The sequence below is a fragment of the Lonchura striata genome, chromosome 20, assembly GCF_050655825.1.
Source record: "Lonchura striata isolate lonStrDom1 chromosome 20, ASM5065582v1, whole genome shotgun sequence".
Classification (NCBI taxonomy): domain Eukaryota; kingdom Metazoa; phylum Chordata; class Aves; order Passeriformes; family Estrildidae; genus Lonchura; species Lonchura striata.
The window spans coordinates 2281182-2298434 of record NC_140722.1 but is presented as its reverse complement, the minus strand read 5'-3'; the positions used below and the strand labels follow the sequence as shown (position 1 = coordinate 2298434).

The 17253-nt window shown below is 38.5% G+C and overlaps 1 protein-coding gene across 5 annotated transcripts in view; it reads right to left on the bottom strand.

The window, feature by feature from the left end:
• Positions 1-558: 558 nt before the first annotated feature.
• Positions 559-17253, bottom strand: part of ITCH (itchy E3 ubiquitin protein ligase) — a 58820-nt gene continuing 42125 nt past the window's right edge. The window contains exons 12-25 of one of the 5 annotated variants that reach the window (XM_021546297.4): positions 16201-16285; positions 14586-14714; positions 13865-13937; positions 12415-12486; positions 11745-11833; positions 10971-11130; positions 10555-10688; positions 8211-8351; positions 6399-6519; positions 5328-5432; positions 5008-5104; positions 4571-4643; positions 3779-3917; positions 559-2999 (exon numbers count right to left, since the gene is read on the bottom strand). In XM_021546297.4, coding sequence (XP_021401972.3) covers positions 3818-3917; positions 4571-4643; positions 5008-5104; positions 5328-5432; positions 6399-6519; positions 8211-8351; positions 10555-10688; positions 10971-11130; positions 11745-11833; positions 12415-12486; positions 13865-13937; positions 14586-14714; positions 16201-16285 — 1379 coding nt within the window. In that variant the 3' untranslated portion in view covers positions 559-2999; positions 3779-3817. Of the gene's footprint in view, positions 3918-4570; positions 4644-5007; positions 5105-5327; positions 5433-6398; positions 6520-6541; positions 7052-8210; positions 8352-10554; positions 10689-10970; positions 11131-11744; positions 11834-12414; positions 12487-13864; positions 13938-14585; positions 14715-16200; positions 16286-17253 lie in introns of those variants that run through there. The other 4 variants (XM_021546298.4, XM_031506587.3, XM_085557912.1 and 1 more) reach the window with 4 other exon arrangements.

The window sequence follows — 17253 nt, the reverse complement described above, 5'->3', positions numbered from 1 at the left end:
CTGAGGAAACTGGAACCTCACTGCAAATCCCATCTCAGTTATCTGGGAAAGCTTACGGCCATCAGGAGAGGTTCTCACAACAGGAAGAATCTAAGTGCCATCTCCCCTCTTCCCTTCAAGGAGGATGAGGGACACTTCCAGGCTGATTGGTCTCACTGGGGCATTTCCCCCCTCCTTTGTGGCATTCTACCAATCCTAACCACTTGCAGTGTCATTCCTCATTGTTGGTATCCCTGCACCAGCGCTGCAATGAGATGTTACAGCTGTGACTCCTGCAGGACCTCCCTCCACCCCATCTCCCTCAGCCTTACAGCCCTCACTGGCTCCTCAGGGCAGCATGCACAAGCAGTAAAAATCCACAAGTTTTGTCCAAAATCTCCTCTTCAATATCCAATGCAATCAACAAGGGTGGACGAGGTCTTAGGAAAGAACTATTCATGAAGAATTCTAGGAAGGACAAGTCCAGGCAGCCTGACTTTTGCCCCCAGGAGCACACAGATAATTCATTTCCACTTGGATATTCTATCACATGTAAGGAATAAGGACCAGACCACCAGCTCTTTAAGTAGTTTTATAAAAGTATTTGACTTACTGAGATACTGTTACAGTTACCTGAGTATTTGAAATTACAATGCAAGGAAATACCGACAATGAATTTCAGTACAGTATTTTACAATCCAGTGCTGCTGATCCCAGTTTCTACATTAGTTCACTAGAGCACATATACACAAACAGTGATTCTTGGAGAAAATTAAAAGACACCACAAAAAAGGGGGCTGGAGATACCAATATAACAGAGTTGAGTTACAAACCCAGTGCAGCATGTAGTAAAATAAAATTTTTAAAAAATAAAAAAAACCCTAACCCCCAAACAACTTTTTATTTTTCTCAAAATAATAAAAAAGGTTGTTTTTTTTTAAACACAAGAAACTGGATTAAAAAACCCCAAACTTCCATACTAGATCAGATAAAGAATGTATTTACTGTGCACGTCATTAATAAATGAACAGTTCCTGAGCTACTTGCAAAAGTAAGGCTTTGTTAATTCTCAGTATTTCATTTTCTCATGTCATTCTCATGAGGGAAAATTCTAAATAAAATTTCTTTTAATACTTGGTAATTAGGATCAGCTGACAGTTGCATATGAATGTACATTTGTGACATACTAGGAATTTATGCAGCTCAGGTTGCTAAAACATTTGAAGCAGTGGGAGACAAATTAATTAATCTCTGCTGAAAATCTCACTTGTAAATCCATTCCACAAAAACCTGTTATCTGGGATAGCAGCTGCTCTGGGCTCATCCCTGTATTGCTTCACCAGATCCCCAGAAAGAACTGAAAAGTGCACCAGTGGCTTGTATAAGTCCTTTTAACTTCTACACAACATGCTGTAAAAATTTAACAGATTTGTTAGCATTCACAAGTCAAATGCCTAAGGAATCAGAACTTGTGCCTTCAGAAATATTGTCAATGTAACACTGTAAAGTTTAAACTTTTTCTATTTGGTCAAATCCGATGTTTGATTATTTTTTCCCCTGAATGAATTCTTTATTTGCAATATTTTGAAATCATATCTGGTGCTTGGAATATCCAGCCCCCATTCTCCCATCCTGGTACAGCAGAAAAGACATATAAACATGCCATTTAAATTAAAGAAACAATGGAATAAGTGGAATCCTGGACATCAAAAATATATACAAGCAGGTATGTTTTTCCTGAACTAAACATTTCAACCATAAAAATATTCAACAGCCAAACCCTATAGAACTAGGGCTAAGGCTATTTCAATTATAACTACTCTTTATTTTAAAAATATAGGGCTGACAGCCTTTTGGGTGATATTTATACATGAACAATAGTTCTAGGTTCCCTACGTGAATCATAAAGCAATATGCAGAACATAGACTATTTTTCATAGCTTAACCTTGCATTATCTTGCTTAATTTAATCTCTCTTGTAAATATGTTAGATAACTACATTTCATGGTAAGAATTAATATAAACAGAATATATATATAAGGCCTTTTTTTTCTCATGAGCTGTATACTGTCATAGATCCAAATGTTGTGGATGTTGGTTAAGTCTCCTCCCAGTCACACCTGAAGGTGATTTCTCACCATCAATGAAATTTTAGATAAGGGGCATTTCTGTATCATCAGCACCTCTCCCCAGGCCTTCCTTCAATTAAGCCTGACAAGTCCCACCCTCCTGCCTTTCCGAAGCATTTATCACTGAGCCCTGACACACTTGTGAAGTCAGTTAAAACCTGTAGTGTCTTGGTTCTTCTTAGGCCTGAATCAGTTTTTCCCTCTTGCAGTTTAGATGGATAAGACAGCAGGAAAGAAATACTCTTTTCCAGACTGAATGTTCAGTTTTACACTTTCCCACTGTCCTGTTTCAGCTCTGTCATTTGAGAGAGTCTTTAATGCAGCTCCTCCCCAGTGCTCTGAGCTGCAGGTTTGCTACATGTTATTTCAAGTGTCAGGTCTCTTACTGTGGCTACAGCTCATTTCACTGGTGCCTGACTTCTCCCTTTGGGGAAGGGAGAGGGCTGACCAGACCCAAAAAGTGCATTCAGTCTAAAGGAGCAGTAATGCAAGATATTATTGTAAACCAGAAAATAATTAACAGATTCTAAAAGGAAATAACAGATGTTAATTCAACAGGAGCTTGCTACAAAAGTTGCTAGCTGTAAGCAGCTAAGTGGGTAAAAGCTTAGAAACCTCCCCAGAAACTTTAATTTCAAACTTTATAGAACTATTTACTGATGCTCCATCTTTCCCAAAAACCTGTAATCCGTGTCTGAACTTTTTAATCCTCTTGACCTCAGCCGGTCTCACACATCAGTTCATCCACAGAAATGATGAGTAGGATCATTTTCTGAATCCAGTTGTTTTGTGCTTCTTCCTGAGAGCCAAATGAACTCTTCGGAGCAAACTGACTGCAACATGTAGGAAAAACACCGAGGGTAATGTCCATTAACACTGCTGACAAACAGCCTGCAAACAGGAACCTCAATGGAATCAGTGCAATCCCAGCTAGGCTTGTCTTTTGCAAAACAAGTGAAGTACCACAGTGTTAATATTGATTTCAAAGTTAAAATGTGTTACACATCAAAGCTCTGAACCCTTCAGAAGGCACAGAGCAGTGTTCCAACCACTTTGGGCAGGTGTCTCTTTTGCTTACAGGAGCAGGATTGGGATAAACCAAAGCAAAGCTATGCCCTGGATTTGTGCCACAGTTTGACACCCCCTTAACAGCAGCTTCAGTCCAGCTGGCACGTGAGCAGACTCCAGGCAAGGAAAAACAGTCTGGCCACACTTGAGTTAGAAAAAGGAGCTTAAGGATTGGAGCTGTTCATGACACAGAAGTGGATCCAGGCTGGCTCTGACACTGCTGTTAGGAGGCTCAGGATGCTGCTGCAGCATTGCAGCTACCAATGAACTTCCCAGTGCATCAGTAGCAAAAATGCTACTAAAAAGGAAAGACAAAACTATTGTTAAAAATCTGTCAGTCATTAAGGACACACTCTAATTAATGAATGGTAAAACAAAGCAGAGCCCAAAGCTGTACTAAACCTCTACTCCGGTCATTAGTCACTTGAAGCCATATTGGATTGCGCATTTGATTTCTGAAAGTGCTCAGTAGAACTCCAGAGTTAAGGTTGATAACCTCAGGATAACATCCATTTATTTACACATTAGTACTGTTAAATAAATCCAAGTCATGTCTACTTTACAATGAAGTGTGCAACAAGCAGAAGAAGTGAAGCACATACATCGTGTTGGGTTCACATTCTTCAAGGTGCAAATTTCAGCTACTCTTGCCCAAATCCTTCTGTTTCTTCAATTGCAAATAACAGCTTTTCCTTTAACTGCTCATAATTTTTATATGGTGGAAGGTCTAAGCGATTGAAACTGCAAAATAAAAAAAAAATAAGTACTGATGAAGAATTCAATAGGAACAAAAAAATCCATTATGAATATGGGTGATTGGAATTTTTGCTATGGAGGTGGATACTGGGATCCATACCCCGAAAAAGCTGACTACTGATATAAATGTATGTATTTCTGAGGGCAGAGGTTAGTATTTGAGTACTCACACAGTGATAGTTTTCATTAACTTTTCCTAGTTGGAAGAAAACCAACTTCTAGGTAGTTAATTAGAGTCATAATTCAGATACAAAATTTTCAATTTGTGTGGTTTTGCCTACCCAAAGAAAAGAGTAGAAGTGATCTTTTCTCTGGAAGTGTGTGAAAGTGACTATTTTACTAAGGAGTGCAGTGACAAAAGATAGTCCCAACTTTGTTAAACACTACTGGTAATGACTTTAATTGTTCAGTAATATATTGCACAAATCCATGGAATTCCCAGTGGAATCTATTCCATGTCACGAGACCTTTTCAGAAGTTCAGCCATCATTCAACAACATAGTTCATTGGTGTAATTTGTGTTTGCTTTCACAGAGTCTCAACCATTTCAGCATATTACCCATTTACTAAAATGTCACAGCAGACTGTGGTCACCAAAACCAGAGCAATAGCAATATTCTGATTTGTTATGTACTCACCAGGTATGACTTCTGGGTAACCAATTTTCCTTTCCCACTTTCTCGATACAGAATTTTTGGGGTCCATTGCTCCCTGTAACAAATTCCAATAGACAAGGCATAGTCCAGCTACCTTTCTATCACTGTAACATGCCTGAAGCATGCAAGGCTTAAATAAAGACAGGATTTCAATTTTTTGCATGGAGAAGGGACATTTGTTTCACTCTACAGCTCTGCCTAGATCAAAGTATGCATGTGGAGAAATGCATCAATTTGGAGTGACTTTATAGTGCAATAAATAGGTGTAAACATTCCTTTCATCTTTTTCCATCATAGTTCAAGTATATGCATAGCTTACAAAACAGCATTTAATGTAAAACTCATTTAAAATGCTGTAAATATATAATTGGGTTCTTTTTAGAAGTCTCTCCTGCATTAGAAGGGTTATTAATACATACCCATGAGGTCAGCAAATCCTCCCACTGGCAATCTGCATGTTCCAGTCACAAACTGCAAAAGTCTCATCCTCTTCTCATTATCTATTTCTTTCACAAACTGAAAAACAGTAATTTAAATAAACATTTAGGGATAGATTCAATCTTCACATTTTCACATTATCACTATCCACAGATGAACAGTAATGTGGCTTTTGGGAACAGATGGGATAGCAGTAAGTTTCTATCTGTACTCTGCAGGTGTGCTCAGTGTTCTGACCACTGTTCAATGAGCTGTGCTCTGTAACTTCTGCTGGTCTGAGAATAAAGCAAAATCTGCAAACCTGCCAGAACCACACAATCTGCCTGCTGGTCCTGGTATAGTGCCTGTAGATGGTGTGTCTCTGCCAGTCATTCAGGTCAATTTCTTGCATTCCACAGAGAAGCACCTTTGGGGCAGAAAAAGGGAAATAAGCAGAGGAGTACAAATTTCCACTTTCCTTCTGTGACCTCGCACACAGCCAAAGAGAACGACTGGACCCCCACTTAGCAGCATCTGAAAGAACAGTGCACTTGGTTTTAATTTTAAACTTCATCCAAAACTTCTATAAGCAAAGACTGATGATGAAGTGGTTCAAAGACTGGTTCATGAAGTGTATTTGGAGAGGCCACAAATTAGAGAGCATCTCTGTTGTGAACATGGAGTAATCATTTGCAATTTTAGGAATAAATTCTCCCCTGTGAGGGTGGGCAGGCCCTGGCACAGGTGCCCAGAGAAGCTGTGGCTGCCCCTGGATCCCTGGAAGCGTCCAAGGCCAGGATGGACAGGGCTTGGAGCAACCTGGGCTAGTGGAAGATGTCTCTGCACATGGAAGGGGGCTGGAACAAGATTATTTAAAATCCCAATCCAAACCATTCTGGTATTCTATGTAGACATTCAAGCCAGTTTATCTTTGCCCAACCATACAATTCCTCACTTGGGATGGGATGTTTTGTTTTGAGGGTTTTACTTTTCAAACTGAACAAATGATTCAGAAAGTTTTATTTTGAGAGATCAAACCCAAACCAAGAACTTGGCCCAATCTATATGCAACCATCCACTGCGTATCTATCTGGCTCTATCTCTCATTCTGTCAAGTTACTCATTCTTTGAATACAGGCAAATCAAAGAATCACAAAAACAAAGAAAGAAATTTCTGCTGACAGAATCGTGGCATTTAGAAACATCTAAGTTGGCTGCAAAAAGGAAAGTTAAGGAAAGCACATTAATCTAATACTATACTATGAAGTTTCCCCCCACATTCTCTATAAAACAGAGTTGTTAGCTTCAGAGAGTTCTCTTCTTCAGATGCACTGACTGGAGTTTATTTTCTGTGTAATGACCTGGATCCAGCAATAGCCAAGCAATCCTTTACCTCCAGTTCCTTTGCATCAAAATACTGCAAATACTGTTGTGGCAGTATTTCATTGAAGCCTTCAAAGAAAGCCTGTGTCTGCTCCTCAACACCTCGGGACAGTCTCCATTCTGCTACTAGCCTAGAAAAGAAGACACACCAAGATCATTTAAATGGCTCATGCTAACCCAAGTCCACATCTTTACCTATTTTGAGATGAACTGTAAGCTAAGTTAAAAAAAAACATGGAAAGTCTGGAAAGTTCTGGGGATAGAGCACCATATAATTTTATCAGCAGCCTTTACTCTGTGCAAATTATTGCATTTTTTTCTCTAAATTACCCTAAGTGTTCAACTGTTCTGCTACAGAAGTATTTTGGACTCAAAGAGGAGGCAGCATCTCTTCACTGATTACATTAATAAGAGCACAGCAGTCCTAAGGTGTTTGAAGATTTTGTCTGATATTCTCCCCAGAAATCTCAGTTGTTATCCATGACAAGGTAAGAAACAAGTCAATCTGTACTGGTGAAGAGCAGCAGGACTGCCAGCTTACCAAGCAGTGACTATGTCCATTTGGAAAGTTCCATATTTCTGTTAATCATGAAACTGCTCTGTGGCAGAAACTCCACTCTCCATTAATAAAAGGGTGAAAAGCAGGCAGGAGACCCGGAGAACCTGAACCCAGGGAGAAGCAGATATTATGCTGAATTCAAGCCTAACCTGTCAGGAGTGCTGGAGTCTAAAGAAGAGGTGGCTATTTCTCATTTCAGTTGTAGAAATTTGGGGGACGTAAAGCAGGACTTGGAGTACGGCAAAAGAATCTGAATGAAACTGTAATTCGAGCTCTCCCTGGGTTCCTAGGAACCAGAGAATGATTTTTCTGCAGATCCTCCCTCCTGCCAAACGCCAGTGTGTTTCTGGTGAAAACACCATCTTCTTTTGTCAATCACTGAAATGTCTGCAGATTTCTCATGTGATGAAAACAGAGCCTACTCCCAACTCCCTCCCCCTGCCTATGGAAAAAGCCTTCACAGAACACGTTGTAACAAAGAGGAAAATTCTCTGTGATTCAGTTTATTTTGTGCCTGCAATGTGTGATGACTTTTTTTGCAAGCACATCCTCCAAGCTTTTATGTTGAAGTTCACACCTTAAATCAGAGATGCTATAACTGCTGCACACTGAGGAAGGAGGGGAAATTTCAGGACAAAGCAGGTCACTGTTCACATGTTAATTCCTTAATCACTCTTAGGCTCCTTCACTCATAATCTATTGCTTTAAAACATTTTGGTGCTGCAAATGTGATCCTTACTTTATGACAATACAACCTATGGCATCATTCAAAACACTGTTACACGTACAAGACCAGTTCATATAAAACTAATAGCAATTCCAAGTATATTTGAAAAGTAAGAATCTTCAGAGAAACATCCAAATATGTTCTCAAAAAAAACCCAAACAACAAACAACCCCTCAAGACTCCATATGAACCAGAAATGGCTGGCTAGAACATCAGCATGCTATAAAGCAATGTAATTACAGTAATAAACAGATGTAACATTTCATTAAATATATGACAGTTACAATTCTTGTCATGGTATTCTGCCAAACTGAGATAACTCTAGGAAAAAAATGGACTTTCTTCTAATCATGATCTTTAGGAAAAGGGGATTTTAGAAACTTATTTCTATCAATATTCCTCTTTCAAACACTTGCCACTTGTTGCCAGCATCAGCAACTGTTCAGTAATGCTTTAAATGATACAGACAGTCTTTTGTTGTTAGAACTGAAAGAAAGAAAATGACAGAGTATTTTAAAGTCTTCACTTATTCTTACCTGATGTAGTCTTCTTTATTTTCTTCTGTGACCAGAATGTTGCTACCATTTGGCTTCAAATCATGGCTTTTGATTTCACCTAGTATTTCTTTATCAACAGAAAAAAACATTTCCAAGCCACATTCTTCAATATCATTCTCTCTGGAAGGAAAAAAAAATACAGTTTTAAATAACTGTGCTGAGAACTTGCACACAGCAGAAGAGATGAGCATGAAGAATCTTAAGGTAGAATGTTTGGAGTTAAATAGTCAAGATAAGGAAATGTTCCTTACAGAGTAATTATGGCCTTGCCAGAAGTCCTGGAGTTTATATATGTTAATTTTTGCTTTTGGAAAGTGAAGAACTGCCTTTATATACAGAGGTTTTGATGATTGTTTTCCTCCAAAATCAAGTGCAAAATCCAGATATTTATCCTGACCCATACACAGCAATGCCAGTCTTGAAAACATGGCTATAGTTTATTGAGCCCCATGATGCAACTGCACTTGTGAATTTCATCTTTCCAAAATACACAGTACTGCATGAAACCTTCGATGAGGAGGGAAGGCTTCAGATGAAAAGCTGATTTTGTTTCATCATCCATCCCTTTTAAAATGAAAGCTTACATGCTCCAGCTCAGTTTGGGCACCAAGGTTTGGCACATGATGTCTAAAAGCCCCCTTCCAAACTCAGTCAATCTGTGAAATCCTCATACTTGTGGAAATGAGAAAAACAGCCCTCTGATTCAAGTGCCAAGGAATGCTGCCTGCAAAGTTATAGAATTTGCTTTTTTGTAAGGAACAAAATTATGTCTGTCCTGACAGACATGGCTCTTTTCCCCTGTACATGTGCAGTCCTTTCCTCAGGGGTACCTCCAGCAACTCTACAGAAAAGCAGGCTCAGCTATACTGGTTTGTGTCTGGACTGAGAGGACTCTGCAGCCCTGGAGGTCTGAAGCCTTTTCTCCAATTTTCACATCCTTAAGTGATTTTTCAAAGGGGTAAAGCTTTTTCTGCACTCCAGCCTAGAAGATTTCTATCACTACAGAAATTGCTCTGAATTAAAATGAAGGCACATTAGCAGCACATCCATGGAGTGCAGAACTCTGAAAACCAAATAAAATTCCTATCCCAATTCTTAAATATCTCATGCTGCTTTCTCTGCTCCTCAGTATTTAATATGAACCTTCCAAGAATCAACACTACAGATTAAAATCTTGGCTTATATATTTAGTTTTGCATTTCAAAACCCATCTAGTCTCACACCTTCTATGAAGTTTTCAAACCATATTTAAAACTATTCTTAGTGTGATTCTTAAATGAAATGTTTTGTCTCTAGTCACAAGAAAGACTAATTTTTCTGCAAACTGCTTTTATTACAGCTGAAGAAAAAAAAATTACTCCGTTTGTCTTTCTTTTTCTTCTAATATATTTGTTAACATTCTTAACTGAAAGAAAACAATCAGTGTTACTGAAACAAATGATGCACATCAACCATGGACAAAATCATGTGGTATCCTCCTATGACAAAATCAGTACAAAATTACAATGCTTTATATGAAAGGGGTTTTAAAAATAAATTCCTGAAATATCTGTAATGCATAATTCCAAAATAACTCTGATCTAGAAACTTCACATCCTTTTTACTTGCTAGTCTTTGGAGAAGAATTTGCAAAAGAGTGGAGAGGAGGACTCCACAAGAGCATGGACAGAGAGGTGCCTGACCATGCAGACACAGAAGGCTGCAGGTAAGAATGGTCTGGAATCATTAAGCTTGGGGCAAAAATATGGGACAGCTAGAACTTCTTTAAAGCATTAAATCTTCAATACCAACCTTGAAGTCAAATTGCAAGTGTGACTAACAGAAGAATTATGTGGTAGTAAATAATAAACTACATTTGTTAACTTCATGTTCTTGTAGTACTAAACATTTTGTTTTCTAACTAAACCAGTACTAGAGAAACATTAAATGTTTTTTTGCTGATTTCTTTTAATCAGTTATCTGAGAAGTCTCCATCAAATTTACTCAAGCCATTTTATTTGTAACCATGTTCAACACTGCCACATCTGTATGTCTAACTAGAATTAATAACAGCCAATAAAAACACAACACAAGATGCTGCACAGGATATTCAGTGAACCAGAGAGGCTCTGGTTCAACAAATCAGTCTTTCAACAAATCATTCTGTTTCAACAATCATTCTTTGTGTATCTAAAGTCACAGTGAAAATTCCATACTGCTCTGCAACATTAGACTACATTTTTCTGTGGGGTTGTTAGTAATAGATTTACATCTACTTCTTGGCAGAAGTGAAAACCAAAAACATTGTATTGCTATTTCAAGAACAAAATGAAGTCAAACTCACTTTACCCAGATGAGAGAGTTGTAAAACTCTGGGTCAACAGATTCCAAATCCTTGAGTCCTACTGCCTTGTTTAGGATACGTTTATAGAATGGCAGAGAGAAACCAGTGTCAATGAACTTCCCATGGAACAAAGCCTGAGGAACACAAAAACAGACAAAATAATGCAAAGGATGCTTCAGTACTTAATATGACAACATTCTGTTCTCTGTGCCAATGAAATCCGACAGCTAAAGAATTAAACCAACCTGAGTACCATCACTGCCAATATGCTGAAATAGCTTACACCAACAGGAGTTATAGCCAAAACACTTGATACTGTCAGCTCAAAAATGGATCTTTTCATTATCCATCTGATGGCACAGTATTTATTTATAGGAAAATTACAGGACAGATCTGTTTCCTGCTATAGGACTTACCATGGCAATGAACCTCCCAATGAATCTGAAGTATTTCAGGTGGTCTGGGTTGATGTAAGAGGCTGGGTTTATCTGTAAGCAGTAGTTATCTTTCCCTGCATATTCAAACAGGCAATACATGGGGTTCAAGACTTCATGTGACAATAGAAAGAACCACTCCCTGAAATCACACAAACAATAAAAACACATTTCAAAATATAAATCACAGCAGAAATTACTGTAGCTAACTCATGCTGACTCAGGCCCTTGTTGGACCTCCTTCCTCTGAGAGCAGCTGGCCCACACCAAAGGGAAACTACAGCAAATTACAAATTAAAATGTGAAGTTGCAATGATGCGCAACTGTCAATGGCTTAACTAATGAGCACATTACAAGTCTACCACTGATCTAAACATCCAGTGTTAGGGAATGACAACATAGGCACTTCTCAGTTACATTCCAGTCAAGACTTTGGATTTAAATGTAGGTTTCTGTTCACTTTTTCAATAAACTCTACTTTGACATTAATAGTTGGGTCAACGGCTCACTTTAGTTCAGTAAATTGCATCTCTTTAATCGTGGAGATGATTAAAGTAACTCCTAATGCAAGCTGAAAATCATTTTACACAGTTTTAAGACATGCCAACATCTTGCAGAACTGCCTTTCTCAAATGTTCCAAGCTAAGGAATAAACTTCATTCCTATTGTGAAAGCACTGCAGTTAAGTACTTTGGGGAAGCCATCACATCACCACTAGTGAAACAAGTTACTATCTACCACTTCAGTATAGTTTACCTTGCCACACCTCCATAATCTAAACCTTCTTCACCAGGGAAAATAACCCATAAACGTCTCCGGAGATCCTGAGGGCTGAAGCTCATTATCTTAGTGAAAGAAAAACAATCAATTCTTTTTAAGAAAACAGCTATAAACACTGGTTAGAATTATTACTATTTTCTAACAAGCATTAGAACATTTAATAATTTGGAAAAATTTTAATCAGGATCTACAGACTTTAACAAAACCTTAACATTTTAACCTTAGGTCTACAGAAATAATTTTTGTTAAAAAAAAAATGCTTATTTCAAGACAACCAGACTAAGATCAACTAAATATATTTTTGTATGTAGCCCATGCTAGTAGAACACATTGTGAGGAAAAATGCACAAACATAAGCACAACAAAAAACCAGCCTGAGAATGGGGTGCTGCTCTGCCCCAGCAGTCTCCTCAAAATCTCAGATTTTAAATCATTCTGAGGAAAAAAAAATCACCTTTGTCAGATAAATGAGTGCCAGAACTACGTATTTTAGCATGATCTTGCAAGTGTGAATGCAGCCTAATTTTTTTGTTAGTCTGACTTAAAGTAACATTAGCAAGACATCAAAGGTGCAAAAATGACATATGAGAATAAATGTAATAACACTACTTTTCATGCCCACTACTCCAATGTTTTAACACAATACCTGCTGAAATGAGTCCTCAAATAATGTTTTCCTGCTCACTGTGATCTTTATGTGCTGTGGCATTGCCAGTTGCTGAAAGGAAATTTTTTAGATGTGAAAGGTACAATCACTAAAGTTTCCACTACTCAGTTTGGACTGCTATTTGTTGTATATATTAAAAGGTACAGTTGAATTTCATCAATCAATATAAAACAAACCCAGCAATCAAGGTATCTGAATTGTAATTTAATCCAAGAACAAACTGGTTCCAACATTGCTATCTACAGTGACATGCACACACCTTCAGATGCTGCTCAGAACAGAAGCACTCCTAAAAGATACTGGAAAACATGAAGATCAGCAACATATTCCAACTGAGGAAGACTTTCTACCCCAGAATTCATGAGACACATGAAGAACCTCTCCTATAAGAAAAGGCTGAAAGAATTGGGATTGTTCATCCTGGAGAAACTTCAGGATGACCTAATTGTGGCCTTCCAGTACCTGAAAGGGACCAACAAGAAAGATGGAGAGAGACTATTGACAAAGGCCTGGAGCAACAGGACACAGGGAATGGCTTCCCATTGCCAGAAGCAGGGTTAGGAGGGACATTGGGAAGGAATTCCCAGCACCTGTGAGAGTGGGGGGCCTTGGCACAAGGTGCTTAGAGAAGCTGTGTGTGCTCCTGGCAGCCACATCCATGGCTGGATGGCACTTGGAGCAACCTGGGCTAGTGGAAGGCGTCCCTGCCCACGGCAAGGGGTTGGAATGAGGTGATCTTTAATGTCCTTTACAACTCAAACCATTCTGTGATTCTATTAATTTAATAAAAAATTAGAATATCCAGGCTATACTGCACAAAATTCTAAGTGAAAAACAAGGCCAGTCTCTCCACTATTTTCAAAGGATAATTCAGTGACTCTTGAAAATTGGAACATTTAAACCAATGACTTTTTCCTAAACGTCAAGTTACTTCATCTCTTGATACAAGGCGCTTAGAGGACCAAGACTGACACACTGGAATTTGGTATTATGTTAGAGCACCCCATGTGCACCACAGTATATCCCTCAGTGCTTAGACATGTCTGTTGTGTCACAAGTGCCCTGCATTTTCTGCCAGAAGTGGTATTCATATAGAAAGTAGATCTTGTATTAACTCTAAAAAACTGTGCCTCCATATATTCCTGTATTAATAGAAGTAAGAAAACACTATTCAGAAGCCCACCACTTCAAAAAAAAGTAGGGAAACTGATTTTTTCCTTTATTCTAAAACATTTTAAAGCCAAAAGTTACATCACTTTAAAGCTTACATGAGATTATACATTTCTTGCATTTACTCCCTCCTAATTTAACTCACCTTTAACCTTAGAGTAGTTTGATTCCCTTTACTGCAAGGCACTGAAGAAGGCATTAAAAGCATGTAAGCAAAACCAAAAATGCAAGCAAATATTGCCAAAAAATGAATCCATACCTGACACCAGAATCTGAAATAATGGACCTTAGCCTTGAAATCACGCACATAAGCTATCTGGGGTCCATTGTCTCTGCAACCAAAAAGGAGGAAAAGAATGAATTTCCAAGTGTTTTTGTAACTGAAGCAAAAGCCTGCAAATGTATTAGTTATACAGCTGTATGGTTTAGCTGGCTATCTAATCACATTTTTTAATTTTGGGGTGTAATTTCTTGTTTTTAAACTAAAAAGACAAATCTTCCTTTGTAAACTGTGATGCGCTTAACAGTACATTTAAAACACTACCTGAACATTAACTGTAAAAAACAGATTCTAACAATATAGAAGGAACAACATTCAGTTAACTTGGGAGATAAATTCTGGTTTCAACTTCATTCTGGTTCCTAAAATAAAAAAAATAAAAAAATGAGAAGGTTGGGTCTCTTTTAAAGAGAAAGACTAGTAACTCTAAGAAAGGGATTTGGTCATCAACAGGATAGATGCAGTTCCTCCATTACTCTCAATCTCATACAATATGTGGCAAGAAGGATTCTGCAGTATTCAGAATTCTGCCTTCTTCAGGGACTTTCAATGAATGAAAAATCCAGGTAATTAAGAAGCATTGCTCCATGTAAAACCTTCCTGCCTAATAATGTAGTAAGAGGAAAAAAATAAAGATTTCAAAAATGACATGTGCTAAACTTGACTTTTGAAATCTTAGTAAAACGTTAAGAACACTTACAGAGCAGACTTGCCCGTGCGGGGATCTATGTATGTAGTGGTTCTTCTATTGTGATCCACAAAATAGGGAATTCCATCCACAGTAAATCGCATTTCCCAGCCCTCTGGCAAGGGCTTCTCATTTAACTGACTACAGACACAAGAAAATATATGGGAACTGATCAACTTAATCTGTTATGTCAATTGAGTAATACCTGAGACAGTAAGCATTTTGGAAAATCTAGAAAGTCTACAAATTGAGAAGGTTTCTTTTTGGATTTATTTTAGCTTCCAGTCCTGTCCCCACCCCCCGTAAATTTGCAGTTAGCTCTCAATTATAGGAAAAGGACTGGTGAAGTAAACATTAGCTGATTTGCTTGCAATACCTTATAAATACAAGAAAAAACCTTAAGGGAAAACTGTAATCAAGGTTTATTGTTTTCTTCACAAACAGAATTTTATCTTTTAACTATAAGGCTTTTACTTAAAAACTGATATAATTTTAATAAGCAGCTTTTGGTATCTCATGCATAATCATAGTAGCCAATAATGTTTCAGAATGACAAAAATAAAAGAAAATGCAAATACTGATCATGCAGAATGTTTTGCCCATTTCCAACTCAGTTTTGCTATACACAAAAGCAGATCTCAATATATCTGGGAGACCTGAGTAGTATCACTATGAAGTGCTCCCCAGTGGCTTCCCTCCATAAATACCATGTTCTGACTGTGCAGCCCAAACATTCTGTTGCTGGGCTGCTCCAAGAGTAACTGCTCTCCACAGCTGGCTGCTGCAGAGGTGCTACAGCTGTGACCCCTCTCACACAGCCTTGGCTGTCCCCCTTCCCCTCCTCCATGGAGGACAGGTGAAGTTGCTTCACCAAACAGATGTTTTCAGCTCAAACAGCAGCTAGGACTGAACACATTTCACCCACAACTTCCTGCCTCCATTCCTTACCTCAAAGACTTTGCAGTGACAGAGCCCAAAATTAACAGAACTGTAGTGTTTCTAGTAGTGCCTCAAAATCTTTGTCTCCTTTATTCCTCTTTTTTTAAGAGGTGTGAGGAAAGGTGCTAGAGTTTTTTGGGTCTGTCTTCTTTCTGTCTCCTACCCATCCCCAGATGTGTCCAAGGCCAGGCTGGATGGGGCTTGGAGCAATATGGGATAGTGGAAGGTGTGTCCCTGACCATGGCAGGAGGGTGGAAAGAGATGGGCTTTAAAGCCCCTTCCAACCCAAACCATTCTGTGAGTCTACGACTGCCTGGGAAACAACCAAAGTCTTACTCAAGACTCCACACGATCCCATGATCACACAAAGGAAATCTCTTCTTCCAATGACACAAATGTTTAGACAAATGTAATTGATTACTTATGAAAAGTAGAAGCTGTCCCAGGGAATGAGTTTATTGCTTACTGTTGACCAAGGCTTTCCTGGTAATAGTAGGATGACACAGTAGTATTATGAAAGTTTTGGCCAATATCTGAACTTTTTATTGAGCTCTCTGATGTTTGCATAGCACAATCCATGCCCCACCTGTGGGCAGCAATTCCTGGCTCACTCTACTCTCACTTACTTGGCTACATTTTAATATCATATACATTTTCATCATACATGCAGCTCCAACTGATTTCTTACCCCTGACTCCTGGGGTCTTCCCACTGAGTGATTCGTGTGTTGTGATTGACAAAATACACTCTGCCATTGCTGTCAGTTCTCTTTTCTGAAAAGATGTAAAAGGAGAACAAATTCAATTCCCTCCTCAATATATTGCTGAGACTATATCAAATATATAGTATCAATCAGCAAACCCAGCCTCTCCTGCTCTCAGGTTTCTCTGTACCTCCTCTGACCGAACATATTTTCACTTTCATTGACCTTATTCCTTACTATGTAATTTATTTTTCAATTGGAGGAGAAATTAACTGGAAACAGGGAAAACTGTGTGCTGTTTTGTCCACAGAAAACTTCAGCTCCATCAAATACTGTGACGTGCCTGACAAGCAACACAGAAAGCAAACACAGAGGTGGGAACAGATGTACTCAGAAGTATCAAGAAAGTACAAGGGGGCTTCAAGTTCAAATTATAGCAGGAAATAAAACATGGTCAAGGCAGTTTCCAAGAAATCCCATTTATATTTTCTCTCAGATGAACTATGGGCATACACTGACCTAACACTGCCTATGAGAAATGCCCTGACTTGCTCTTACGTACCATTCTGCAGCTCTTCAAACAATTTTTATTTAGTGTTGCAAGAGAAACAAGTTACAAAAATGTATCAAAATCTGACTACCACGGCTCAAAAGCTTCAGTTTCCAAGAGAAGTCTGTAAGTAGGCATTTGCCTAGGAGCCTGACAGCAAAATTCCACACGATGTGGAGACTCAGTTCGCCATTTCCTGGACACTGCCAGCCTAAAGACCTTTCTGCAAAATGTTATATGTAATGTACCTAAACACAAGTGTGGGGAATGACAGCTTCATGGCCCGAAGTTGCATCAATACCAGGACTAAAAATCCAAATAGTTCTGTTTGAAAAGCAGATGAACCCAAAAACTCAGGTCCCATTTGTCCAACTCTGCCAACTAATTACTTGCTCCAAATTCCACAAGAGAATTCTGAGAGCTTTGCCTACATATCATAAAACTTGAATTTTTTAATCTACTTTATAGTCACACCAGAAAGCAGATAT